The sequence below is a fragment of the Mus caroli genome, unplaced genomic scaffold, assembly GCF_978045245.1.
Source record: "Mus caroli unplaced genomic scaffold, Mus_caroli_1 scaffold_4, whole genome shotgun sequence".
In the NCBI taxonomy this organism is placed as follows: domain Eukaryota; kingdom Metazoa; phylum Chordata; class Mammalia; order Rodentia; family Muridae; genus Mus; species Mus caroli.
In genome coordinates, this window is record NW_028227259.1 from 149,066,741 (window position 1) to 149,093,799 (window position 27,059).

At 45.8% G+C, this 27,059-nt stretch overlaps 1 protein-coding gene and 1 pseudogene across 1 annotated transcript; one reads left to right on the forward strand and one right to left on the reverse strand.

The window, feature by feature from the left end:
• Positions 1 to 5,142: 5,142 nt before the first annotated feature.
• Positions 5,143 to 6,928, reverse strand: LOC110295396 (large ribosomal subunit protein eL8 pseudogene; annotated as a pseudogene).
• A 4,980-nt stretch (positions 6,929 to 11,908) lies between these two features.
• On the forward strand, positions 11,909 to 13,357 carry LOC110294698 (cholinephosphotransferase 1). The gene has a single exon (XM_085837416.1). The coding sequence runs from the start codon at positions 11,943 to 11,945 to the stop codon at positions 13,137 to 13,139; it is 1,197 nt and encodes a 398-aa protein (XP_085693542.1). The 5' UTR covers positions 11,909 to 11,942; the 3' UTR covers positions 13,140 to 13,357.
• Positions 13,358 to 27,059: the final 13,702 nt, after the last annotated feature.

The window sequence follows — 27,059 nt, forward strand, 5'->3', positions numbered from 1 at the left end:
TTGAAGAGGACCCTACAATGCAAAAGGAAAGGAGAGATTTAAAGGAGGAATGTCTTGTAACTTTCATGTGTGTAACAGCCCATGGCGTTCATGAAGCAAGATGTGAATGGCAAGAGCTGCCAATAATGGCATCTCCCCACCAATCCCATCCTCTGCCCTGCCTGCACTTTACAGGGGTTGCAGTGTGTGCCCCCAGTGGCCCCAGGAAAGCCTAGCAGTACATGCTTGCACTTGCAATGCTGGGTTCTCTCCTTCTGGCATGCATGCACCTTTTGGCTATGAACTCCTCAGGGGAAGCAAAGGTGGGGGACCCGGCTATGTGCACTAGGACTTCCAGGCCAGGGCAGGGGTGTCCCCTGGCCCTGCAGGCCCACAGCACTGGGGCCAAGCGACCACAGATTGAGCCCTTAGAACTAAAAGAAACTAGTGATTTTCCTTAGGCATTTTGTTTGTTTATTTGTTTTTGGTTTTTTTGTTTTGTTTTGTTTTTTGTTTTGTCACAGGTGGTGAAAAGCTGGCTGCCACAGCCAGAGAAGTAGCCACGGAACTTGGAGGAGGGAATGAGACGTGGGCTTTAAGATGCTCATCCTAGCTGCCTGGAATTGAGTATTCTGCTAGCAGCCTTCAGATGAAGATGTAGAATTCTCAGCTCCTCCTGCACCATGCCTGCCTGGATGCTCCCATGTTCCCACCTTGATGATAATGGACTGAACCTCTGAACCTGTAAGCCGGGCCTAATTAAATGTTGTCCTTATAAGAGTTGCCTTGGTCATGGTGTCTGCTCACAGCAGTAAAACCCAAGCTAAGACACATGCCTAGATTTTTAGGTGGGTGCTGGGATCTAAGTCAGGTGTCATGCATGCTTGTCCTGAAAATACCCACTGAGCCACCTCTCTAGCCTGGGGTCATTTGATTAGTGCTTTAAGAATCAATCAATCAATCAATCAATCTCTCTCTCTCTCTCCTCTCTCCCTCCCTCCCTCCCTGGGAGTTGGAAAATGGACTGGGGATGAAACAGGGAGACTGGTGAGGAACAGCATCATGTGTCAAGGTAAGAGGTTATGGTGAGCGGAGGGGGTGGGAAAGTGGGCGGGCTTAGCATCCATTTAGAAACAAAGTTCTCAAGATTTGCTGCTATATGGTGCTTGGGAGAGAGAAATCAAACATGAAGTTATAAAACACTTAAACCTCAAATACAATAAGCTCAGACGGAGAGAGAGAGAGAGAGAGGAGGGAGAGAGAGAGAGAGAGAGAGAGACCCAGAAACCTCATAACCAAGTTATAAAATGTCACAGACAGGGTAGGTGATAGCTCAAGTTACAAGCAGAAGGCCCTGAGTTTAATCTCTAGAACCCTAGAACCCGTGTGGAAACAATGTAAAATCCAGGTATAATATGATTACACTTGTAGTCCAGTGCTGGGGATTCTGGGGCCAGCCAGTCTAGCTTATTTAGTGAACGCCAGGCCAAAGAGAGACCCCCATTTCAAAAACAAAACAAGGTCTGGTCCTCAAGATTGTCCCCTGGCCTTCACATGCACATCCTGCACACACACACACACACACACACACACACAATCGCACACACACACTTGCACACATATGAACATCACACATTACACATAGGGGGGAAATCCTTCAGAGACCATTCATAAAAACAAGGGAGAAAAGACTCATAAACAATGATCCTTTGTTGGGAACAAAATAAAAAACGGAGGGGGGGGGAGCCTGGGGAAGAACAGAAGGAAAAAGATGCCCACACACCGCCAGAGTTTTTCTATTCTCTGGTCAGTCAGGTGTGGGAGGGCTGCTACCTACCCTATCCACTCATCCCTGGGTGGGAATTCCTCTATCCCACTCTTTAGGGGGTGTTCAAGGGGCAGCCCTGCCTGGGGACCCCCCCCCCCGAGCTACTTTGCTAAAGCCACCAGGGTTGTGGGAGAGAGGGAAGAAGTTCCCAATACTGACCAGAGTGCGCAGCGGAACTTGAAGGAGCAGAGCAGAGACTCTATGGTTTAAGAGCTTTATTATAAAAATGCAGGGGAAAGAGAAAAGGTAAAAAGAAGGAGGGGGGGGAAGGCTAAAGAGAAAGAAGGAGAGATGAGAGGAAAGAAGAAGACAAAGAGAAAGGGAAGAGAAGAGAGAGGTGAGAGGACAAAGGAGTAAGAGAGCAAGGTGGGGGCTGAGCACCCCTTTTTATGGTCTTCACTGTTGCTAGGTAACTGGGGAGGAGTTTAGCCTGAAGGTCAGAAGCTTGGGCCATTGCTTAAGTGACTACTGACCATGCTTCTCTTGTGGGGGCTGTGGGAGGTGGTACCTTAGGCAGGGGCCAGAGTTCCAGGAGCATGAGGGAACGCCTATTGTGCCATGTAGGTGAATCATGACCATCGGGGTTCAGACCTCAGCTCGCCTGGAGACCAGCCTGCAATTCCCCACAATCCTTAATCAGTTGTACAGCTGAATTCTCATCAGAACCTCTAAAGACGAGCCAGAGGGACATCATATTCAAAGTGCTGAGAGAAACAGGTTGTCAATCAAGAATCTGACATCCACCAAAACTATTCCATCAAAGCTAAAGGCAAACTAAGACAATCCTAAGTACACAAACAAACAAGACCTGACAAAATTTAACACTGGCAGGCCTGCTCCATGAGAGATAGTGGCAGGGTCCTGCAGGACGGGACTCAGACCTGCAGAAGGAAATGCACAGCACCCAGGTGTGGGGCCATACCTCTAACTGTGACATTTGAGAGGCTGTGGCAGGAGAATTTAAGTTTAAGGGCAACCTGGGTTTTATGCTGAGAATCAGAAAGAGAAAAAGAAAGGGGGGGAGGAGGAGGAAGAAGAGAAGGAAGAGAGGGGGTGAGGAGGAAGGGGGAGGAAGAAGAGGAAGAGGAGGAGGCTGAGGAGGTAGGTAGGGGAGGAGAGAGGGAGGAGGAGAGGGAGAGAAACAGAACCAAAGAACACTTGTCAAGTGTAGCCGTGTGGGAAATTGTGAAAGACAGTATAAATACAACTTGTGTGTGTAGCTCTTCTCATCTATGTGATTTAAAAGACAATTACAGCAAACGATAACTATAAATTTGCATAGACAGACAGTGGTATAAAAAGTTGTCATTTGCGTAACAATAACAGACCACTGGGAAGAGAATGGGGCTATTGTGAAAGCAAAATTTGGGGCATTATTATAATTAAACTAATACTAATCCAAACTAGGTTGCTATAAATTAAGATGCTAATTATAGTGCCCAGGAAACCACTTAAGAGAGTGGCTCAAAAGAATGCATTTGAACCTTCCATCCCAGCACCTGGGAAGCAGAGGCAGGTGGAACTCTGTGAGTTCAAGGCCAGCCTGGACTACATAGAGAGTTGTAAAACAGCCAGGGATACATAGTGAAACCCTCAAAACAAACAAACAAACAAACAAAAAAGGAGGAGGAGGAAGAGGAGAAGGAAAGAAAGAAAAAGACAGAAGGAAAGACAGACAGACAGAAAGACTGGAGAGGTGGCTTAGAAATTAAAAGTACTGACTGTTCTTTCAGTGATGGATCAGTCCCCAGGCCCAGCGTTAGGTAGGGCTATCAGCCGTGATGCTGGTGTGCCCGTGGCAATAGAGACTCTGAGCCTACACACTGTACAGGGCCCATGTCTCACCCCAGAGCATCCTCAGCACTGGGGATGATGGTGAGTATGGAGGAGGAGGAGGAAGAGTCGGTCCCTCAATCATGTTGTCAGCCATAGCTTATGCTGAAGTTGAAGTCAAGACCCAGGCCTACCATCCTCCAGAGATGCACAGATACCACCAGGTTAGGTGACACGGAGCGACTTTAAGGCTAGCCCAACCTCATATGCCTGTCTAAAATGCCAGCTGGAGAGATGGCTCAGCAGTTAAGAACACTTCTCATTCTTTGTGTGTGTGTGTGTGGGGGGGCGGGGTGGAGTTCAAGACAGGGTTTCTCTGTGTAGCCCTGGCTGTCCTGGAACTCACTCTGTAGACCAGGCTGGCCTCGAGCTCAGAAATCTGCCTGCCTCTCAAGTGCTGGGATTAAAGGTGTGCGCCACCACTGCCCAGCCACACTTGTTATTCTTGCAGAGAACTTAGATTTGCTTCCCAGAACTCACACGGTAGCCTACAGCCATCCATAGCTCCAGTTCTGGGGGAACTGCAAAGCCTTTTTCTGACCTCCAGGGGCCCCAGGCATGCACATCATACACACACACACACACACACACACACACACACTCAAAACACATATGCATAAAGTAAAATAAATAAATCTGAAAAATGTAAAATGCCAATAGTCTCAGTCTCTCTCTCTCTCTCTCTCTCTCTCTCTCTCTCTCTCTCTCTCTCTCTCTCTCTCTCTCTCTCTCTCTCTCTCTCTGTCGGCAGGAGTTGACTTCAGCTGTAGTTCCTCAGGTAAGGTTCACCTTGTGCTTTGCTTTAAGATATACTCATAAAACAAAGCTAACCAACTGAACAAAGAAACCCAGAGCTAAGCAAAGCCCCACCACTCCTGTCCTCTGGCACCTCCCCTCCTGGCTTCTAAAAGCAAACGTGAAGAACCAGAATCAAATCTATCCTCACACATCAATCATGTTCTAACTGGTTCTAGTCTGGTTCTACCCAGATTCACGAACGAGCCAGTTTAATCCCGTGTGCATTTCCAGGTCCTGTTTGTGTGGAGTGATCCCAGAATTCGAATCGTACCCTAGCATGACAGGGGTGTGTGTGTGTGTGTGTGTGTGTGTGTGTGTGTGTGTGTGTGTGCGTGTCATCACACACATTTGAGTAGAGATCAGAGTGACATCTGATGTCTTCTTCAATCACACTCCACTTTATTTTCTGAGACAGAGTCTCTCACTGAACCTGGAGCTTGATTATTTGATTAGACTGGCTTCCCAGCAAGCCCCAGGGAATCCTCCTGTCCCCACCTCATCAGTTCTGTAATTATAAGCATGTATCACAGTACCCGGCTTTCTTAGTACACCAGGGGATTCGAACTTAGACCCTCATCCTTGTGCAGCAAGAGCCTCACTTACTGAGCTACTTCCCCAAGGCTCACAGTGACTTTTCTTTTGTTTTCTTTTTAAACAGAGGGTTTTTCTTTGTTGCCCGGGCTGGCTTTGAACTCACCACATAGCCCAGGCTGATCATCAACCTGAAGTCTTCCATCCTCTGCCTCCAGAGGGCTGGATGACAGCTTTGAGCATCCACACTGCAAGCCCAGAGACTTCCTTATTGCTCCCTGGATCCACGTGATCGAACCTAACCAAGCCGAGCCCTTGAACTAAGCTGCCACAGCTCAGAGCAGCCCCTCGACTCTGCAGGATGTGGGATGGGGGACGTTTGCACAGAGAGGATTTGACAGTCACTGGAGAGCTTTATGCCTAGGGAAGCTTGTCAAGGCCAGGCCATGCACACTTTCTGCTATCACTGTGGCCTTGACGGGCTGCTCGTTTTCCCTTTGTTTTCTCAAAGAAACACAAAGCAAATTTACCTGCTCGGCAGAGCGCTCTTGTTCGCCGCCGTTGTCAGTGCAAATATTCTCAAGCACATTTAAAACCCGTTCAAGCAGAGGTAATCAGAGAGGCTCGCAGCTCGGAGGTACATTGACATTTCCTTGTCACCTGTTGTCATACACAAGTGATGTGCCCCGAGGGAACAACAGAGTCAACCCCTGCATTTCTGTGCTTAAGGGGATGGCATAGATTACAGAGGGGCCACATCTCAGCTCAAAACTCAGGTCTTGCAGAAAAAGGGGAGTGGGGTACTAGGATAATGGATTAGAACTCAGTTTAGATCCTCAGCACCTACATAAAAAAGTATCCAACCTGGCTTGCCATGTGTGATCCCAGCACTGTCTCCATCTCTGGTTCTTGCTGGCCAGTGAATTCCAAGTTTAGTGAGATCCTGTCTCAAAAAATGAGGTGGAGAGAAGCTGGAGAGATGGCTCAGTGGTGAAGAGCACTGACTGCTCTTGCACAGGTCCCCAGTTCAGTTCCCAGCACTCACAGCAGTTTGTCATTCCTGCTTCAGGGCAGTTGCCGGATTCTTTTTTTTTTTTTAATTTTGTAATTATATTTAGGTACAGAAAATTTAGTGTACATTTAACCCAATTTAGTGGCGAGTTCTTTAGCCTTTGCTTTTTCCAGCTTGGCAATTCGAGCCACAGACTTAGGACCCAGGACGTTGCCTCCCCAGTGGCGACGGATCTCATCATATCTGTCATTATAATTGGTCCTAATAGCTTCCACCAGCTTAGCCAGAGCACCCTTGTCTTCCGAGTTAACCTGTGTGAAGGCAACAGTAGTAGTGCATGTCTTCCTGTGGACCAGGTGCCCCAGTCTGGCCTTTCCCTTGATGATGCAGTAGGGAACCCCCATCTTTCGACACAGAGCAGGTAGGAAAACCACCAGCTCAATGGGGTCTACGTCATGGGCAATCACCACCAGCTGAGCCTTCTTGTTCTCCACCAAGGTGGTGACTGTATTGACTCCTGCTCGGAGGACAGGTGGTCTCTTAGTTGGGACATCACCTTTGCCAGCAGCTTTCTTCTCAGCACGGGCCAGTAGCCTTTGCTTCTTCTCTCGCTTTGTCTCTGGCCTGTGCTTGTGGGCAAGCTTAAGCAGCTGAGTAGCTGTCTGCCTGTCCAGCGCCTGGGTGAACTGGTTAATGGCAGGAGGGACTTTGAGCCGCTTGTAGAGGATGGCTCTTTGCCGCTGCAGCCTGATGTAGCGGGGCCATTTGGCGAAGCGCATTAAATCTCTTTTGGGTTGGATGTCCTGTCCAATGCCGAAGTTCTTGGGCCTCTTCTCGAACAGAGGGTTTACCACCTTCTTGGCCTCCTGCTTCTTGACGATGGCGAGGGCCAGGGCCACCTTCTTCCCCTTGGCCTTCTTCTCTTTGGGCATCTTGCTCGGCTGCTGGAGAGCCATCTGACGGATTCTTTTAGCCTTCAAGAGCATTCGCACGCCAGTGGCTTCCCTCCACCACAAATAAAAAGAAAAGTAAATATTGAAAAAATAATATTAAAGTAGAGAATGATTGAGGAAGACACTTGGCATCAGGACACACATGTAAACATGCACACACATATACACATAAACACAAAATACACATATACACACACATACATACACACATACATACACATACACACATGCATACATAATACATATGTATACACATAGACAAACACATATACAAATACATATACACACATATATACAAACATACATATGTATATATACATATACATACATACATATATAAACACATATATACACATATATAAACACACATGTACACACATACACAAATACACACATACATACACACTGTGGTGATTTGTATATGTTTAGCCCAGGGAGTGGCACTATTAGAAGGTGTAGCCTTGTTGGAGTAGGTGTGTCACTGTGGGCATGGGCTTTAAGACTCTACTCCTAGCTGCCTAGAAGTCAGTCTTCCACTAGCAGCCTTCAGATGAAGATTTAGAACTCTCAGCTCTGCTTGCACCGTGCCTGCCTGGACACTGCCATGCTCCACCTTGATGATCACGGACTGAACCTCTGAACCTGTAAGCCAATCACAATTAAATGTTGTCCTTATAAGAGTTGTCTTGGTCATGTTCACAGCAGTAAAACCCTAACTAAGACACACATGTACACACATACATACACACATATACATACATACAAATATATAAACACATACACATATACACATACACACATATACAAACACACACACATATACAAGCACACATATACAAACATGTACATACACATATACATATACACACATACACACATACATACATATACAAACACACATACACACATATACAAACACATATACATACATACACATATACAAACACATACACATACATACACATATACAAACACATACACACATATACACATATACATACACATATACACATACATACACACACATATACACACATATGCACACTCATGCCTGCACAGCAAGCACTTTATCCACCGTCATCTGTCCAACCTTATTTGTTCTGTCAGGGTCTCTCATTGACCCTGGAGCTCACCAATTAGGCTAGCCTGGTTTGCTGCTTCTGTCTTCATTTCCCCAGGCCTGGGACCACGGGCATCCTTTTAACCTTTTAACTTCCAGGGGGTCCTCAGGAGCCTCATGCAGCAGTGCTTTGCCAAATGAATTGTCTCTCAGCCACTCTTAGCTGATTTTGTCACTGGACCCATCATTTTGTCCTGCATGAAGTTTATGCTTCTGCACAACCCAAGGGGTGAGTGGATGTGTCCAAGTCATATCACAATGCTCCGAAAGCCCATATCCTCCTACTGGGACCCCTCCTCTCAGCCTCCTCTCCTGTTCTATTTCAGGGGTACCCAGTGCGACCAACACAGAATAAACAAATATAGAAGCCACAAGAGGCACCAAACAAACTAAAAAAAATTACGTGAGCTTCTGCCATGTGTGTGGAAGCAGCTCCCAGGAGAGTTTCCAGAAACATCCCTGGGGAATATTCAGATTCATTTTGAAGGCTGGAACCCAGAGACCACCTATTTATAGGATGGGGAACTGAGGCCCAGACTCTAAAAAAAAAAAAAAAAAAAAAAGGCAAGACCCAAGAACATTTGTCTTGGCAGTGTATCATGCAGGCCTACAGCATTCTCTTGCTAATAAGATACATGCAATCCTCTGCACCTCGTGAGATGTAATTTAAAAATAAATGCACCATTTGGCCTATTTATAAAGCAAGGTGTGTACAGGGATCCGTTAACCTGGAAACCTGTGGTGCTGGAGACTGCCTCATTGGGAAAGTCCAGGATCAAGCACTAGGGGCACTGAGGTGACTGCCAGCCCCCGAGAGACACAGGACTCTGAATCCTGTTTTCCCTCTGCTGAGACTCGCTCTACACACCCTGTCCCTGGGCCTGGTGCACTCAGAGCCGTGACCTAGATTGTGGCTAAGCCTGAGCACATCTGCAGGAAAGCATGCCACAGCATCTGCACAGCTGGCCACAGCTGGGCAAAAGTGAGTCTCCAAGGTCTGAGATGAAGGTCGCACTGCACAGCTGGAGTCTAGCTCAGGGGTGTGTGTGTGTGTGTGTGTGTGTGTGTGTTAGAGACAGGGACTCTCACCAACCTGGAGTTTGCCAATTTGGCCAGGCTGGTTGGCTAATGAGTCACAGAGATCTCACTAATATTGGCATCACAAGCATGTGCCACCACTCTTCTCTTTCTCTCTCTCTCTCAAAGATTTATTTATTTATTTTATGTATCTGAGTACACTGTAGCTGTACAGATGGTTGTGAGCCATCACTGGTGGCTGTGACTTGAACTCTGGACCTCTGCTCACTCTAGCCCAAAGATTTATTATATGTAAGTACATGGTAGCTGTCTTCAGACACACCAGAAGAGGGTGAGGGTGTCAGATCTCATTATGGATAGTTGTGAGCCACCATGTGGTTGCTGAGATTTGAACTCAGGACCTTCTGAAGAGCAGTCAGTGCTCTTAACCGTTAAGCCATCTCTCCACCCCCATATCCAACTTCTTAAGGGGGTTCTAGAGGCTTGAACTCGGGTTCTCATGCTGTCCAGCAAGCAGTTTACTGGCTGAGCCATTGCACCAGCTCCAACCTGAAGCTCTTAATAACTGCTTGCCCTGGGACTCTGGGGTCCTTTACAGCTCTGCTCCAGGAGGACAGAGCCCTTTGGAGGGCTGGAATTCCTTTAGCCCACAACATCCCCACCAAGGCAACTGGTTCTTTATTGCCATTACAAAGATGAAGTGACTGAGTGTCGCTTCTGTCTCCGACCAGCAGAAAAGAGCAACGACACAGCGTTCTTCTCAAAGCAGTTTATTTAGGAACCTTTCAACATGCAAGCAGGAATCTCCCTCTAGCCCCAAATCGCAACCCCTCAACCATGCCCCATCAGCCCAGTCCGAGTAATCTCAGTTCATTGGCCTTCGTCAAATGGCCTGATCTTGTGTCATGGTGCGCCTGCGCAGCTCTCACAATGGACATGGCTTATTTTCAGGTGTATGAGGAAGTCAGGTGCAAGTCATAAGACTTGGCTGCAGTTCCGGGAGCCATCTTAGGACTACCGCCACACCCGCCCCCCACATAAGAAACCAAATTGGGGAGGCAGCTAGATGGCTCTGTTGGGTAAATGTGCTTGCCATCTAGCTTATCAACCTGAGTTCCATCCCTGGCATCCACACGGTGGAAGGAGAGAGCTGACTCTAGCAAGTTGTTCTCTGACCTCCCCATGCACACTGTCACCTACGCCCACAGGTAATATATATGTATATATATACAATACACATATATGACAGAAGGGTTGTATCAGAGTATGTATGCACAATGAGAAAAGAGGAGGTTCACCCTGGAGTCTGGCCCTGAATTCCTACCATAAGAGCACCTGTCCTGGAGACCTGGGAGAACAGAGCTGAACCAAAGCAGGTGTTCACCCAGCCCTGCCCCTAACAATTATTCCTGCAAGCCCCTGAGTGGCCCCTGGGATCCCAGGAACAGCCTCCAGTCATCTGCAAGTGCCCTGGGCAAAGTTCTGTTCCCCAAGCCCTGGCTCTCTTCTTCCTTCTCCTCTTGTCTCTCTCTCTCTCTCTCTCTCTCTTGCAAATATTTACTGTTGCTTAGAGAGCTGTTGCCATAGTTACACCATCCTCAGAAGCTGAGGGTCCAAGTTGGACTTTCAACTTCAAAATTCAAGAGCAGAGTAAGTGGGTCGCTTCTTAAGACTCTAAATCCACAAGTAACAGATCCCATTGCTACACCTCCGTTGTGGGCTGAGTAGCTGGGGAAAGGAAAAGTGGGGTTTTAGGAAGCTCTAGCCTACACCCCCAAGACCTGTAGAGAGAAGAGAGGTCACATAAGCCTCCCTTGAGAAGGGGAATCTTCTGGGAGGTCCCAGTCTCTAATGACATGAGTTGAGATGAGACTCTATAGTGGATTGGTCAGCCACTCTGGTAATGGGAAAGAATTGATGGCTGGTAAATGAATTTCCTCATCTTAGTTTCTTTTTCTGTTGCTGTCATAAAACAACAAACACATACACACATACACACACACACACACACACACACACACACACTCACTCACATGGGCTGATTTAAAAAAAGGGTTTGTTCAGGCTCACACAATGTTTAAGGGTACAGTGCACCATGGTGGAGAAGCCAAGACAGCAGGAAGAGGAAGCAGCTGGGTCACACCGAATTGCAATCAGGAAGCAGAGAGAGGTGAAGCACTCACACGTTGCTGCCCAGCCCCCTCCCCCACTTACATAGTTCAGGATCCCAGCCATGCTTTCCGGCTTAATTAACACAATCTTTGGGCTATTTGGGGGCCTAAAGATAGCCTAAGATACATTGTAATCAGGCTATAGACCTGCAGTGTTACAATCTTTCCACCCACTTCTTTCCAAGAATTCCGGCTCACAGTGTGTAGTAGAGGGTAGCCTTGAACTCCTCACTATTCCCTGGGCAGGCAGGGACCTTGGATTGTGTAAGTGTAGACAAACCAAGCTAAGCACTGGCATGCACACATGGATTGCTCTCTGCTCTTGATTATGGATGTGATACGGGCAGTTCCTTCAACTTTCTGCCACGGTGACTTCCACAGTAATAGACTTGCCCCTAAACCATGTGCCACAATAAACCCTTTTTCTCATAAGTTGCCCCTGTCCAGGTATTTTATCACAGCAATGGGAAAAGAAAGCAAGAAAATACAGAATCCTCTTTTTCTTTAAATGAGAGTCAGCACAGGTTCTCTGAGAAAAACATACACCAACGTTAAGATTTTACAGGATTCGGAGTCCCACCGGCAGAGCTGGCCCGGGCGCTGTGCCCTCGCTCGGCTCTCTCCGCCCCCCGCGCGGGCCGCGGGCTGCGCCTGGTCGCGGCAGGCCCCGCAGGCAGCCATGGCGGCGGGCGCCGGGGCCAGGCCGGCGCCGCGCTGGGTAAAGGCGCTAGGTGAGCCGCTCAGTGCCGCGCAGCTGCGGCGGCTGGAGGAGCACCGCTACACCGCGGTGGGAGAGTCGCTGTTCGAGCCGCCGCTGCAGCTTTACTGGACCTGGCTGCTCCAATGGATCCCGCTCTGGATGGCCCCCAACACCATCACCCTCATCGGCCTCGCCATCAACCTGGTCACCACACTAGTGCTCATCTTCTACTGCCCTACGGTCACGGAGGAGGCACCATACTGGACATACCTTTTATGTGCCCTGGGACTCTTTATCTACCAGTCACTGGATGCCATTGATGGGAAACAAGCCAGAAGGACAAACTCTTGCTCTCCCTTAGGGGAACTATTTGATCATGGTTGTGACTCTCTTTCCACAGTATTTATGGCCATCGGTGCTTCCATTGCTGTTCGCCTAGGCACGCATCCTGACTGGTTGTTTTTTTGCTCTTTCGTTGGGATGTTCATGTTTTACTGTGCTCATTGGCAGACTTACGTCTCAGGAGTGTTGAGATTTGGAAGGGTGGATGTAACTGAGATCCAGGTAGCTTTAGTGATCGTCTTTATGTTGTCTACATTTGGAGGAGCAACAATGTGGGACTATACGATACCTATTCTAGAAATAAAACTGAAGATTGTTCCGGTTCTTGGAGTTGTAGGTGGATTAATATTTTCCTGTTCAAATTATTTCCATGTGATCCTCCATGGTGGTGTTGGCAAGAATGGATCTACTATTGCAGGCACCAGTGTCTTGTCACCTGGACTCCACATAGGATTAATTATTATATTGGCAATAATGATCTATAAAAAGTCTGCAACAAATGTGTTTGAAAAACACCCTTGCCTTTATACTTTAGTGTTTGGATGTGTCTTTGCTAAAGTTGCACAAAAATTGGTGATAGCTCACATGACGAAAAGTGAACTATATCTTCAAGACACTGTCTTTATTGGGCCAGGTCTTTTATTTTTAGACCAATACTTTAATAATTTTATAGATGAATATGTTGTTCTGTGGATAGCAATGGTCATTTCCTCATTTGATATGATGATATACTTTACTTCTTTGTGCCTGCAAATTTCAAGACACCTTCATCTAAATATCTTCAAGACTTCATGTCAACAAGCACCGGAACAGGTTTACAAGCATATTGACTGACTAGTAGCCCAAGGAAAAGAGGAGAAGCAGTTAGGGGAACCCATGTATGAAGGATATCTCCCTATACAGGAGGCTAGTATACTAACTATAAGGTTATGTTTAAGTATAAAATATAAATCTGTAGCTTCCATTATGTCTACATCAATAATGAATCCCTTGTCGTTGACTTATCACATATGTTATCAATGTAATATAATGTATGCATTAGAAACAAGAACAAAAAATAGATTTAAATATTAAGGACAATAGGAAATTGTACCCCAATAAGTCTAAATAGCATTATGTCTACAAAACACCTATCAGACTTGGGGTTTGATTGCCAAAGGATTACACAAATATTCAGAACTTAAAAGAACTTCTATCCATCTTGTCAGTGACATTTGATTGATACAACTTGAAAAGTGAGCTCATAATACTAAGTATCTAATGATAATACTATGAGTCAAGTGATACACTGAGATATTTGTATGTACTAACCATTGTTCAAAAGAGGTATGCTAATTATAGACATACTTTAGTATGCTATCTAGAATTTAAAGCAATGATTGTGGGATTCTGTTGTACTAATTCAGCATAACATGAATCTTTGAGGGTAGCTTGTGCCTTAAACTTGTGTCCAAGTAAACAATTTATTTCCATGGGAAAAAAAATGAACCTTAAGTCCCCAAAGAAGACGAAAAAAAAATAGCTCAAATAATTTATAGGAAACTGGTAACTTGGGAAAATGGCAAAAAAAGGTGTAAGGGGGAAAAAACCAAGTGTCAGTATTCAACACTGGGTACATTAAGTACTGATTATCTTTTCTATTCTCAGTTGAAAATATTTAAGATTTGCTTTATAAATACCACAATTATCTTAACACTCTTCAGAGCTTATGACCCATATGACCTCATCTCTAATTTCATACAAAATCTTCATAGGTTATATACCATATAATGAAAGAAACAGACAAATAGTGTACATGTGTATTTTAAGTATTCTAAGCAAGAAAAAGAGAGTTGAAAAAGTGTATGTTTCTCAAAAGGTAAAAATATGTGAATACAGAGAAAACACTCTGAAGTATTTATGCTGCATATCTAACTCTTGGGATAGATTCTCAAGGTTTATATTCCATGTTGCAGACATAGCTAAGCTTAACATGGGTGAGGACCCGGCTTGATCTACTAGCAACACCTACCCCACCCACCTCGAATAAAAAGGAATTAAAGAATTGGACTGTCCTTTTAATGTTAAAGCTAATGGTAGAAGGGTAATTTCTTCCTAGACAATAAAAAGAGTATTATATAGACTTGTCTAAAGTCCTTAAAAGGTGGGTTATAGAACAAAATTTTAAAAAGATAGTTTTCCTTCTGATATGTTCTGTTTTTCTGAATGATTCATTGAATGCAGTTTCAGCAAAACTAGGAAGCTCAAATGACTTTAAAGAAATGCTGAAACATCTCAATATGTATGAAATTGTTTTTATAAGTTTCTCTGTATAAATGCCTATTTTTAAAATTAAAAACAGTTCAAGTTTAGAAATGAATGTGAAATCAAGCTTCAGTATATTTACTGAAAATTACAATGGAAAAGATACCTAGGAAATACATATTTGAAGACAGATGTGAAGTACTTCAACCATAAATACCTTTAGCTGTGTTTGTGATAATGCTCTTAATCATTACTAGGGGCATCTGTCATTTAAATGTAGACTAGGCAATTAAATGGTATTTTGATGAACTTGCAGAATGAAATATAAATCTACATATTAAAACCGATACTTGGAAAAAAAAAAAGATTTTACAGGATTCAATGTATAAGCACATTCCTTACAGAAAGCATAAAGGCAAATCAAGAAGGAACTGCCTACAGCCAAGCCCTGACCCTGCTGCAGCCCGTGTGACCTTATTTGGAAACAAGTCCTTTGCAGACGTAAACTATGAAGGTTCTCAAGATGAGGTCGTCACCAATGTAGGGTAGCCCCTGAGAAAAAGGAAGGGGTGTTCAAGGCACATCGATGAGGGAGGAGAGGCGGTGTGTGTGAAGATGGAGTCGTGCAACCACAGGAGAAGAAAGATGAAACTAGAGTCAGCAACCATGGAGCAGGAGAGGCAGGAAGGCTCCTCCCATCCACACAGCACTCAGGGGAGACAACCCTGGCAACAACTGGATTTCAGCTTCCCCGCCTCTTGACTGTCATGGAATAGATGATGTCTAAGACACTCCGTCTGTAAGCATGCATTACAACAGTCCAGAGAGTTCACGGTGGGCAAGAGAAGTGGTCTAACCAAGGCAGAGGAGGCGAACTTGATCACCAGAAGACTCCAGCACCTCACAGGGCACGGCAGTCTCAGTGTTTCCAGCACGTTTGACCATGGGCTGGCAGCAGGTTTTCAGAAATGTGCCCTTTGAGGGGAGCTGGGGAGGTGGCTCCTGTGAAATACTTACCTTGCAAGCATTAGGACCTGAGTTTGAGCCAGCTGTGGAAGTCTGTGCTTGGACTACCAGTTGCTGGCAGTTGAAGGTAGGTTGATTCCTGGGGTCAGTTAGCCTTGCCCAAACAGAGACCTTTAGGTCTCAAAGACAAGATGGAAAACAATAAATAAAAACACACATTTATGCACACACTCCACACACATACACACAGAAGTGTGCCCTTGAGCCAGCTATGATAAAAACCCATTAGCTCTCTGAAAGCAGAGATAAGAGGATTGCCCACAAGTTTGAGGTTAGCCAGGGCTATATGAGTTCCCAGCTAGCCAGTGCTACTTAGCAAGACCTTGTCTCAATTCACCTGCTCCCCTTCCAAAATACAAAGTGAAGGAAGGAAGGAAGGAAGGAAGGAAGGAAGGAAGGAAGGAAGGAAGGAAGGAAGGAAGGCGTGAAGTGTAACCTTCGTATAGACACAGTGATGGGTGTCAAAGGGGGCAGCTCCAGCTGTTGGTAGGTATCAGCCCCATGACAGGAGAATGAGCAGGCATGTTTTCATGGCCACTATGGTGTGCACATGGATATCTAACCCTGGAAAAGGAGATCAAGTTGCTTTGCAAAAAATTTTAGAGATAACTTTGTTGCCAAGGAAATAACACCAGTCTAAAGATCTGCGTTGTTCCCGCACAGGGGCTTATCCCCAAACCTTACCATTGTGATGAAACATCATGACCAAAAGCAACTTGGGCAAGCAAGAGTCAATTTCATTTACAATTTCATGCCACAGTTCTTTATTGAAGGAAGTCAAGTCAGGAACCTGGAGGCAGGAGCGGATGTAGGCAATGGAAGGGTGCTGCTTACTGGCTTGCCCCTGAAGGCTTGCTCAGTCAGCTTTCTTATAGAACCCAGGTCCACCAGACCAGGGATGGCACCACCCACCATGGGCAGGCCCTCCCCCATCGATCACTAATTAAGAAAATGCCCTATAGACTTGCCTACAGTCCAATCTTATGGAGGTATTTTCTCAGTTGAGGCTCCCTCCTCTCAGATGACTCTAGCTTGGGTCAAGTTGACAGAAAGACTAGCCAGCAGAGTCTATTACCATAATTGCTGGTCTTGCCTATGGTACCCTCATTACTGGCCCTGAGAATTCCTGGACATTATGCAGTCTCTGAATACATCGTCCAGCTTTCTCTTTGTTGTTGAGTGTGTGCTATATGCCCACATGTGAGAGAGGTTACTAACAGACTGTTAACCTGGTGGCTGCCCTGGACCTCACTGTGTAGACCAGGCTGGCCTCAAACTCAGAAATTCTCCTGCCTCTGCCTCCCAAGTGCTGAGATTAAAGGCGTGCACCACCACTGCCGGCCTCATAAGGACAACATTTAATTGGGGCTGTCTTACAGTTTCAGAGTTTCAGTCCATTATCATCAAGGCAGGAAGCATGGCAGTGTCTAGGCAGGCTCTTGAAATGATCAATTCATTAAGAGGAAATATTTCTTTTTGCTCACAGTTTCAGAAGTTTTAGTCTAGAGTTGGTTTCAATGCTGTATTACATGACTAAAACCCCAGCACTCTGGAGGTAGAGGCAGGAGGATGCATTGTTTAAAGTCATCCTCAGTTGCAGGGAGTGTTTGAACTCAGTTTGTAATATAGGACACCTTGTTCTCCTGCAGTGGCAAACACCAGAGGAAGACAGTGTACGGGATACAAGGGTGTAACTTTAATTTTTCAAATCCTGTTTTTTATGATGATCCTTAAACACTTTAACCTCCCTTGTAGCCCCCCACCCACCAGAGGTAGTGGGAAAGAAAGGCGGGGGCAGGGAAGGTTCTTTAGATCAACTCCCCTTCTGTGTTGTCTGAAAATTGGCAGTTCAGTTTACAGGCTAGCAGGCGGCGGCAGCTCAGTCCCCTCGCAGACACCTCACAGATGCACTGGCAGTCCAGTTTGGTAGAGTCAGGTTAGCAAACACTAAGCAACAATGGTGGCACTACCTAGCAGATACAGCCAGGCCTCAGTCTTGGCACAAGTCAGCAGGAGGGACCAGGAGGAACAATACCAGGAGTAGTTCTCTGGCTGTGCCCCTCTCAGGGAAGCAAAGATCAGCCAAGCTGCGAGACCCACAAGCATTGCACATCAAGCTCTATAAGCAAGCCTAGCTCAGCCTCCATCACTGTCACTCAAGCCCTATTTATACCCTGCAAACATCACGTGTACTCCGCATTGCCACGTGCTCTGGTCGAGTCAGCTTAAGCCGAGAGGCTTGAAAGTCACTCATGAGGCAAAGAGCTTCAAGGAAGCTCTCTTCCTAGAGTCTGGCGTTCCCTTTAACCCATACATTAATTTTCCATTCCTGCGTTAGTCTAGTGTATAGATCCACATGCTCTCTTTTTAGTATTATCCTATTATAAGTGCCTTTTAAGATTAAATTCTGACATAGCTAAAGTCTTCTGCCAGTGTTCCAACAGTTCTAGAACATCCCTGAGCAAGACCATGGGCTTGAAATTCAGTAAGAATGTAAAAGCTAAGTCACTCCCTTACACTGGAATTTACCATCACTAAGGAGGAAGGAAGTTTTAGACCGAAGGAGAAACCAGAATAGATACTTAGAACTATAATAGCAAAGTTACACCCATACACACGTATTTACAATGGCCTAAGGGGAAGGTGGACTATACAATAGACTAAAATAGGAACTCTGGCAAGGGCGCAAAGCCCTTGACCCTGGCTTCTAAGATTAGTGAATCTCAGGTGGAGCCCTTGTTGATCCCAGTTGTTATCAATGAATTCTATCCCAGGTGGTTCCCGTTAGACCTTTTGTGTTTGCATTCCTCTGTTTTATGTAAGATTCCGGTTACCTCATTTGTACCTTGCGAATATGTCACCCAACTTCCTTATTGTCTTCTGCATAAAAAGTCTGATGCTCGATTTGAAAATTACACTCAGATTACACACGACCTCTCCTGTGTGCGTCTGTCTGTCAATTCATCCTACGCTTTGTCCACCCGCGACTAGAGACCCGTTCCACGCAGACAAAGGGGCCCAGAGGGTCTGTGGCACCGCATGAGGGTCTTGTCTGTCTCAGCTGACATCACTCTGCCAATCAGCCCGAGTCCACAGAAGCAACAAGAAGCTGCAGCACACCACCAGAAGGTTTTTGGTGTGTTTCTCTCTATGGAGTCCTGACAAATGGAGCTCAACTACACAGTGTAAGGCAGAACAATACATGCATGTTGTTAGCAAAGACTCCTTCATCATATGTCCTTTCATGTGCCTGCTTTAGCAGAACATCCTTTCTCTTGTGTCTGCTTCAGCAAAAAGTTCCTTTACAAGTCTGCCTTAGCCTTTCACAAAATGTTCCTTCATGTGTATGCCCCAGCAAAACACCATCCAACCAACTTTCCAAAGAACCCTTAAGGTTCCAAGTCAGAAGGGCTTCTTTGCCTCATTGGTCAAGGGTGCAGTCCATCTGGATGTGGAAGCTGTGGAAGGCAGAGTGGAACCAGCTGCAGCAGTCAAACTAAGAACCTCTGGTCAGGAAGAGCGAGATGGGTGCTGGTGCTCAGGTCTCCTGACTCCGTCTAACATCCCAGCTCATGGATACGTGTTGCCCATATTTAAGATGGGTCTTCCCATCTTAGTCAGACCAATACCCTCGTAGATGCACCCGGAGGTGTATCCCCTCCAGGCAATACTAAATTCCATCAAGTTGACAAAGATTCACTATCATGCATTCTTGGGGTGTTCTATTTTGTTTTTGGTTTGAGACAGGGTCTATAGGTAACCCAGACCAGCCTCCAACTCACTGTCTTAATTCAGCTTCTAATGCTGTGATAAAACGCCATGGCCAAAAGCAACTTAGAGAGGCAAGTGTTAATTCAGCTTCCGTCTCCACATCACAGCCTATCAGGAAGGGAGTTAAGACAGGAATTCAAGGCAGGAACTTATTCAGGAGTCAGAGAGGAATGCTGCTTATTAGATTTTTCCTCATGTACTGACTGGTTTTGTGTGTCAACTTGGCACAAGCTGGAGTTTTTACAGAGAAAGGAGCCTCCCTTGAGGAAATGCCTCCATGAGATCCAGCTGTAAGGCGTTTTCTCAATTAGTGATCAAGGGTGGAGGACCCACTGTGGGTGGTGCCATTCCTAGGCTGGGTAGTCTTGGGTTCTCTAAGAAAGCAAGCTGAGCAAGCCAGGGGAAGCAAGCCAGTAAGTAACACCCCTCCATGGCCTCTGTATCAGCTCTTGCTTCCTGACCTGCTTGAGTTCCAGTCCTCACATCCTTTACTGATGAACAGCAATGTGGAAAGTGTAAGCTGAATAAACCCTTTCCTCCCCAACTTGCTTCTTGGTTGTCGCCTCCGATTCCGACCAGCAGAAAAGAGCGATGACACTACGGTCTTCTCAAAGCAGTTTATTCAGGAACCTTTCAACATGCACGCAGGAATCTCTCTCTCTAGCCCCCAATCGCAATCCCTTATATAACCTCTCAACCATGCCCCATCAGCCCAGTCCACGTAACAGCAGTCCATTGGCTAGAATCATCACTTGTCATATGGTCCGATCTTGCATCATGGTGCACCTGCGCAGTTCACCCAGTGGATGTGGCTTAATTGGGGTATATGAGGAAGTCAGGTGCAAGTCATGAGACTTGGCTGCAGTCCTGGGCGCCATCTTGGGACTGCCACCACACCCGCTCCTCACATCTCCCCCTTCTTTACTTATTGGCAGAGAGAATGCCTGTCTTAGGTTGCCCCCTGCGGCAATGCCCCTTACCTGTCATCAAGAGACAAACAGCGTTGGTTTGATCCCAGTCTTAGGTTGGTGACACGCCCAGGGAGTATTACCCGTCATTGACTACTTCTCTAGCATGCCAAGCCACACTTGAGGAGATTATCCTGTTTCCACTGCCGCAAAAGCCTGTATCATCAAGGCTTTGGCTCTGTGCTGACAACTCTACATGCGGCAGATGCACCAGAAGGCCAGGACGCTGATGAGAATTGGGCACATGGCAAGTCCACCAATGCTAGCCCACTCTTTCAGGTGGGAGACTGCTGTGGCGATCCAGCTGGCCAATCCTTCAGCCATGGACACGTCGACATGAGTGGAATTAATATGGACGATGGATTGTCTCAATAAGGGATATGGCTGCAGCCGTGGCTGCGGTGGCAGAGCAGTGACAATGGCTGCAGTAATGACAAAATCCCTTTTAGGTCTGAACAAAGTCATAGCAGAAGGAGCCTGAACAGGCCAGAGTACAAAACGAGGCATCCTAATAACAGCTAAATGATGCAAAGATGCATTCCAGCACATACTATAAAAGCAATTATTACTACTACAATTAATTATACTATCCTCATAACTATCATTATAAACAATAAACACAAAAGGAGGCCACAAACAGGCGTAGCCTGAAAAGAAACATTCCTCCCTCCAGCAAATTGAAATACAGAAGACTCAAACACACTAGAACCATTCCAATAAAAACTTGCATTGCCCCAGGCCCCTCCCACCACCATGCTTAAGGGGCAAAGATCAGTGCAACTACCATTCACCCCACATAACAACCATACATTAAAAGGATTACCAGCTCCTACTTGAGCTGGATTTTGATATGTTTAATTATACCCTGAAAAGGAACTATTATGGATTGTACCTATATAAGGGGAAAAGGAAAAATAATTTCTAGATTGACAGCCGGTCCAAGGTGGAAGGGAATCACGAACACCCCTACAAAGGGGGACCCATCTAGGTTGGGAGGGTATAGTGCCATTGCCCTTGGATATACTAGCAGGCTACACCCCTCGAATCCAGGTAGCATTAGCTTTAGTAGAACTCTTAACTGGCATATCAAACCATTCTGTGGTCTGATTATACAGCTGAACACAATCACTCATGTATGAAATATTTTGAATCATCTGAAAACACAACAATCCCTTTAGCTGAAACTGCATAGATTCCTGCACTGGAGCTATCTCTCCATCCTATGGTAAAAAAAAAAAGCAATTGTAGCTAAGCATTAAATGTAAAGAATCGAGGAAACACTTGCGCTGAATGTGTCAATGGCATGGGTTTCAGGAACACAGACATAATTCCTCAACGTAGCTCTTCAGTTCTCACTAGCGGGAGCATTCCCAGCCACAGGAATATCCACGTCCTCATTGTTCTGCTTGTTTTGAATTGCTCTGGTCAGCCTTTCTGGGACCCACAGCGGTTGTAGGTGATCCTGGGGAAACACACAAACAGACCCTCTCACCCAAACCAACACTGGGTCAGGGCCCTTCCAACAACCAGTCAAGACATCCTTCCACATGACCATGCCTTTTGGAGAAATATCAGGATTAACGTGTCGCTCAGCTGCAACACTCCCTTGTTTATCTTCATTCAAAAAATTCAAAGTAAATAAGGCAATGGCTAATCTCTCTCTTGGTGTGGACCCAGCAGGGGCAATCCCCCTTTTTGTTTAATTAAACATTCTTTTAAAGTACGATGGGCTCGTTCAATAATGCCTTGGCCCTGAGAGTTGTATGGCAACCCATGCACCAGACGGATGTCAATCATCTTGCAAAAGGAAACAAAAGAGGCTGAAGTATAGGTTGGTCCATTATCAGTCTTTAGTTCTTTAGGCTGTCCCCAGGCACCCCAAGCCTCAAAACAATGTGCAATGACTTGGCGTGCCTTCTCACCTGTCTGTAAGGAGGCAAAAATAATGCCAGAGGCTGTATATATGGAAACATGAATATATTTTAACCTTCCAAACTCAAGAAAATGGGTAACATCCATTTGCCACAAATATAGGGAGCACAATCCCCAGGGGTTAACCCCCACACTGACTTGAGGCAATAAAGGGGCACAGATTTTACACACCGTCATGATCTCTCTCGCCTCTGCTCGAGAAATTTTAAGTTGTGATGACAAAGTCTTTGAATTAACATGAAATTGTGCATGAACATCACGTGCCAAATCAATAGATGAGGCCATTAAAAAGGCCATGCATTTTCTGGAAGCTTTATCAACTATATCATTCCCTTCTGCAAGGGGCCCTGGCAATCCAGTATAAGCACGAACATGCTGAATAAAAAAGGGTGAATGCCGATTCAAAATAATTCTTTGAAACTTAATAACTAATTCTCCAATGGTAGATCTCAAATTTATTTTGCCTACTATCTCCAAACACTGCAGCATATTTACAACATACTGGCTATCAGAAATCAAATTAAAGGGACCTGGAATTAATTCAAATACTTTAATCACAATTTGCAATTCAATGACTTGTGGAGATGCAGGGGGAAACTGAATGGTAACTGGGGATGATCCTGTTATTAAATAGGCTCCTTGTCCTGTTTTAGAACCATCTGTAAAAACAAGAGGAGCATCTGGCAATGGATCTCTAGCAGTAATACAAGGAAAGATTACTGGATGTACTTTAACCAACTGTAATATTCGATCCTTGGGGTAATGATTATCTATGAGACCATGAAAACTACACCTCAAAATAGCCCAATTATCCTCCGTGGCTGTTAACACTTCAATTTGCTTAGCATTATACAGTACTATTAGACTTTCAGGTGTGACTCCAAAAAACTGCATGCTTTGCTGTATACCAATCAGAGCCAACTGAGTTACTGAGGCATGATAATAAACAAGTGTCTTGGCTGGGGAGATTTTGGGGTGTATCCATTAACAGGGGAGCTCCCTGCCATAAAACCCCAGTGGGTTGCGACTCTGTTTGCAGTACGCACAAGATAAACTGTTTGGACTCATCTCGGCGTTTCAAGGCAGCACCCTGAATACTCTGTTCTACTAACAGCAAAGCCTTCCTGGCAGCATCAGTAAGATATCTGGGAGAATTTAAATCTGTATTGCCTGGTAAGATATCATATAATGGCTATAATTGTTTATTGGTCAAAGAAAGATAGGGTTGGACCCATTGAATATCTCCCAATAACTTTAGAACATCATTCAGGGTGCATAATCCATCTGTGCGAAACTGAATCTTTTGAGGGGACACATATTTTGCTGTAATTTTTGTTCCTAAATAATTCACCACAACATCCTTTTGCACCTTTTCTGGGGCCACTACTAAATTCTGTTCCTTCAACTGTGTTACCACAAAGCTATAAGCTTCATCAAGCAAGGCATCCCTGGGAGCAGCAAGAAGTATATCATCCATATAGTGATAACACTTCACATTTGGAAATCACTCTCGAACTCCTTTCAGAGCTGCATCAACATAGAGTTGACACATAGTGGGACTGTTCACCATCCCTTGTGGCAGAACTGTCCACTCAAACCTTTTATCAGGTTCAGCATGATTTTGGGAGGGGACAGGAAAGGCAAATCTTACCATATCATTTGGATGCAACGGGATAGAGAAAAAAACAATCTTTAATATATAAAACTATAATGGGCCAATTTCGAGGCAAGGCCGAAGGCAATGGCAGTCCCCTCTGTACAGGCCCCATCAAGGTCATTTGCTTATTCATTTCTCTCAAATCTTGCAAAAGTCTCCATTTTCCTGATTTTTTCTTTATAACAAATATTGGATTATTCCAGGGAGATGTAGAGGGCTGATTATGTCCCAACTCCAATTGTTCTTGAACCAGCTCTTTAGCGGCTTTTAATTTTTCTGAGGGGAGTGGCCACTGAGGAACCCATACTGGATCCTCAGTCTTCCATGTAATAGGTAATGTTCCCTCAGTGGCCCCTAGGAAAAACCCAGTCCGGGCCGATCATTCTTTTTGCGAACCAGCACTGGAGAGGTTCTACCTTGCAGAAATTGCCCTAACCCTTTTCCGAGAATATATCCCATGTCCAGCATCATGTCACAGGCCTTGCTGCCATAGCCTCCTTCATTAGTCAGAACAAAGCCCATCTGAGTCATCAAATCACAGTCCTACAGAGAGACCAGAACAGCCAACACATATGGCTGAAACTGTCCAGATTGTCCTTCCTCATCCTTCCAATACAGGAAGCGAGAACTCATTTCGGGCATCTGAGCGTACCCGAGTCCTCTCAGAGTTTGTTCTGACTGTTGCTTAGGCCAACCAGAGGGCCAATCTCTGGTACTGATACTACGATCAGCACCAGTATCTAGGAGACCAGATATAGCTTTTCCTTCAATCCTGAGCTTCAATAGGGGTCGGGTATCAAGATTTAGAGAGCAAAATAGATTGGAGGTCCCAGTAGAGCCAAATCCCTTGTCTCCCCATTCTGAATCTTTGGCTGGAAATTGAGAGTGACAGCTGGGCAAAAGGAGCAATTGAGCTATTCTATCACCAGAGGAAATGGCAACAATGCCTCTAGGGGAAGATACCATAATCTTAACCTTCCCTGTAAAATCTGAATCAATTACTCCTGGATGAACTATTAATCCTTGCATGGTAACAGAACTCCTTCCCAAAATCAGTCCCACCGTATCAGCTGGCAGTGGGCCTTTAAAGTCTGTGTCCACCAGCTGGACTCCCATGCAGGGTGTTAATACGAGTCAGGTGGTGGAACAGAGGTCGAGTCCTGCACTCCCTGTTGTTGCTCTTCGGGGTGACTCCATTGCATTGGTGGCCTCAAACTGGGCCATCGCTCGGCTACTGCCCTATATATTTGAGGGCCCTGGGGTCGGGGGCCCCTTTTCAAATTTTTTGGCTGGGCACCACGATATCCGGGAGCAAGAGGCTGTCCATGAATATCTTTAACTGACCTACACTCACTGACCCAATGATTTCCTTTTTTGCATCTAGGACACAACCCGGGCACTTTTGGTCACTGTTTTCTGGCACCACTCAATTGTAGGCATTGACATTTCATGTGGCCTGGCTGTCCACATTTAAAACAGTTATTATTCTTCTGGCCACCTTCTCCTTGTGACATCTGTATGTCAGAGGCAGCCAGACCAGAATTAGAAAGAGGTCCTCCTATTTCTCTGCATATTTTCATCCAGACCTCTAATCCTTTATGCTTATATGGATTAATTGCTCGCCTGCCTTCTTTGGTGCACTGTTCAAACATCAGCTGCTTCAGTAGAGGCATGGCAGCATCAGGGTCTCAAAAAACACAGCCTCCTGCCTCTACAAGACGAGCCACAAAGTCAGTAAAGGGCTCTGTGGGCCCCTGAACAATCTTGGTCAGGTTCCCACTCACCTCTCCTCTATTCAGAAGAGACGCCCATGCTTTAGTCCCTATGTTATTAATTTGCTCATACACTTGGATGGGATAATTAGTTTGAGCTGCTACAAATCTCCCTTGTCCCAGCAGCATGTCTTGATCCCAGGCTGGCTGGCCATTGCCAGCGTTGATCACTGCTTGCTCAGCAGCAAACTCAATGAAAAATGTCTTCCAGTCTAGATATTGGCCTGGTGACAAGCAGGCACGAATCAGATTCTGCCAATCGCTTGGAGTCATGCAGTAGCAGTGCAGGTTCTCTAATTGCACTCTTACAAAAGCAGCGCTGACACCGTAAGTACGAACCCCTTCTGCTAATCTTTGAACAATCTTCCAGTCAAGTGGCTCGTGATAATGACCTCCCTGTGCATCCTGAAATACGGGAAAGCACTGGGCTCACAGTTCCCTCCAGGTTTCTGGATGCACACTACACCCCGATGCTCCATCAGGGGCATTTGGAAGTGGCCACGGCAGCCCTGGCGCTGAAGGTTCTACCTTCACTTTCACTTTCTCTAGACTGTCGACTCTGCTCTCCAGATCGTCCTCAGACATATCCCCATCACTAGAACTTCCTTCTGCCTCTGACTTTTGGGATCGCTCCTCTCTCACCTGATTCAGTGCCTCATTGCCCTTTTGGAGTTCCACTCCACATCTTTCCTTATCCTCGATACAATTCCGTACTAGCTTCCACACTGGCAGCACCCCTTTAGCGAGAACTCCCTGTTCTTCTGCAAGCTTCAAGTCCTTCCCTAACTTCTCCCAACTGGGCCCTGTAAGATGTCCTGATACAGAGAACCAAGGAGTGACCTGATCCACTGCTTTTAAAAAGTTCCCCAGGGTCTCCTTTTTCAGCCCGATTCCTTTCACTTTCAGCAAGTCCTTAAGGGCTTGGCGCACTGTTTGACCTGAGGTTGAATTTCCCATGGTGCTTGGTGCAACTTGTCCCAAAACCAGGAACCTTATCGTCTCAATCTGAGAACTTAACTTGTCCCACTTACCTGGGAACTTACCAGCTAGCTTCCCTGACTGCGATGAGTTCTGAACTTCCCCGTATGGGCCACCATTTGTCGCCTCCGATTCCGACCAGCAGAAAAGAGCGATGACACTACGGTCTTCTCAAAGCAGTTTATTCAGGAACCTTTCAACATGCACGCAGGAATCTCTCTCTCTAGCCCCCAATCGCAATCCCTTATATAACCTCTCAACCACGCCCCATCAGCCCAGTCCACGTAACAGCAGTCCATTGGCCAGAATCATCACTTGTCATATGGTCCGATCTTGCATCATGGTGCACCTGCGCAGTTCACCCAGTGGATGTGGCTTAATCGGGGTATATGAGGAAGTCAGGTGC

Excerpts from the sequence above, each read along its gene's own strand:
- LOC110294698 (XM_085837416.1), top strand. The coding sequence starts at position 11,943 with ATGGCGGCGGGCGCCGGGGCCAGGCCGGCGCCGCGCTGGGTAAAGGCG.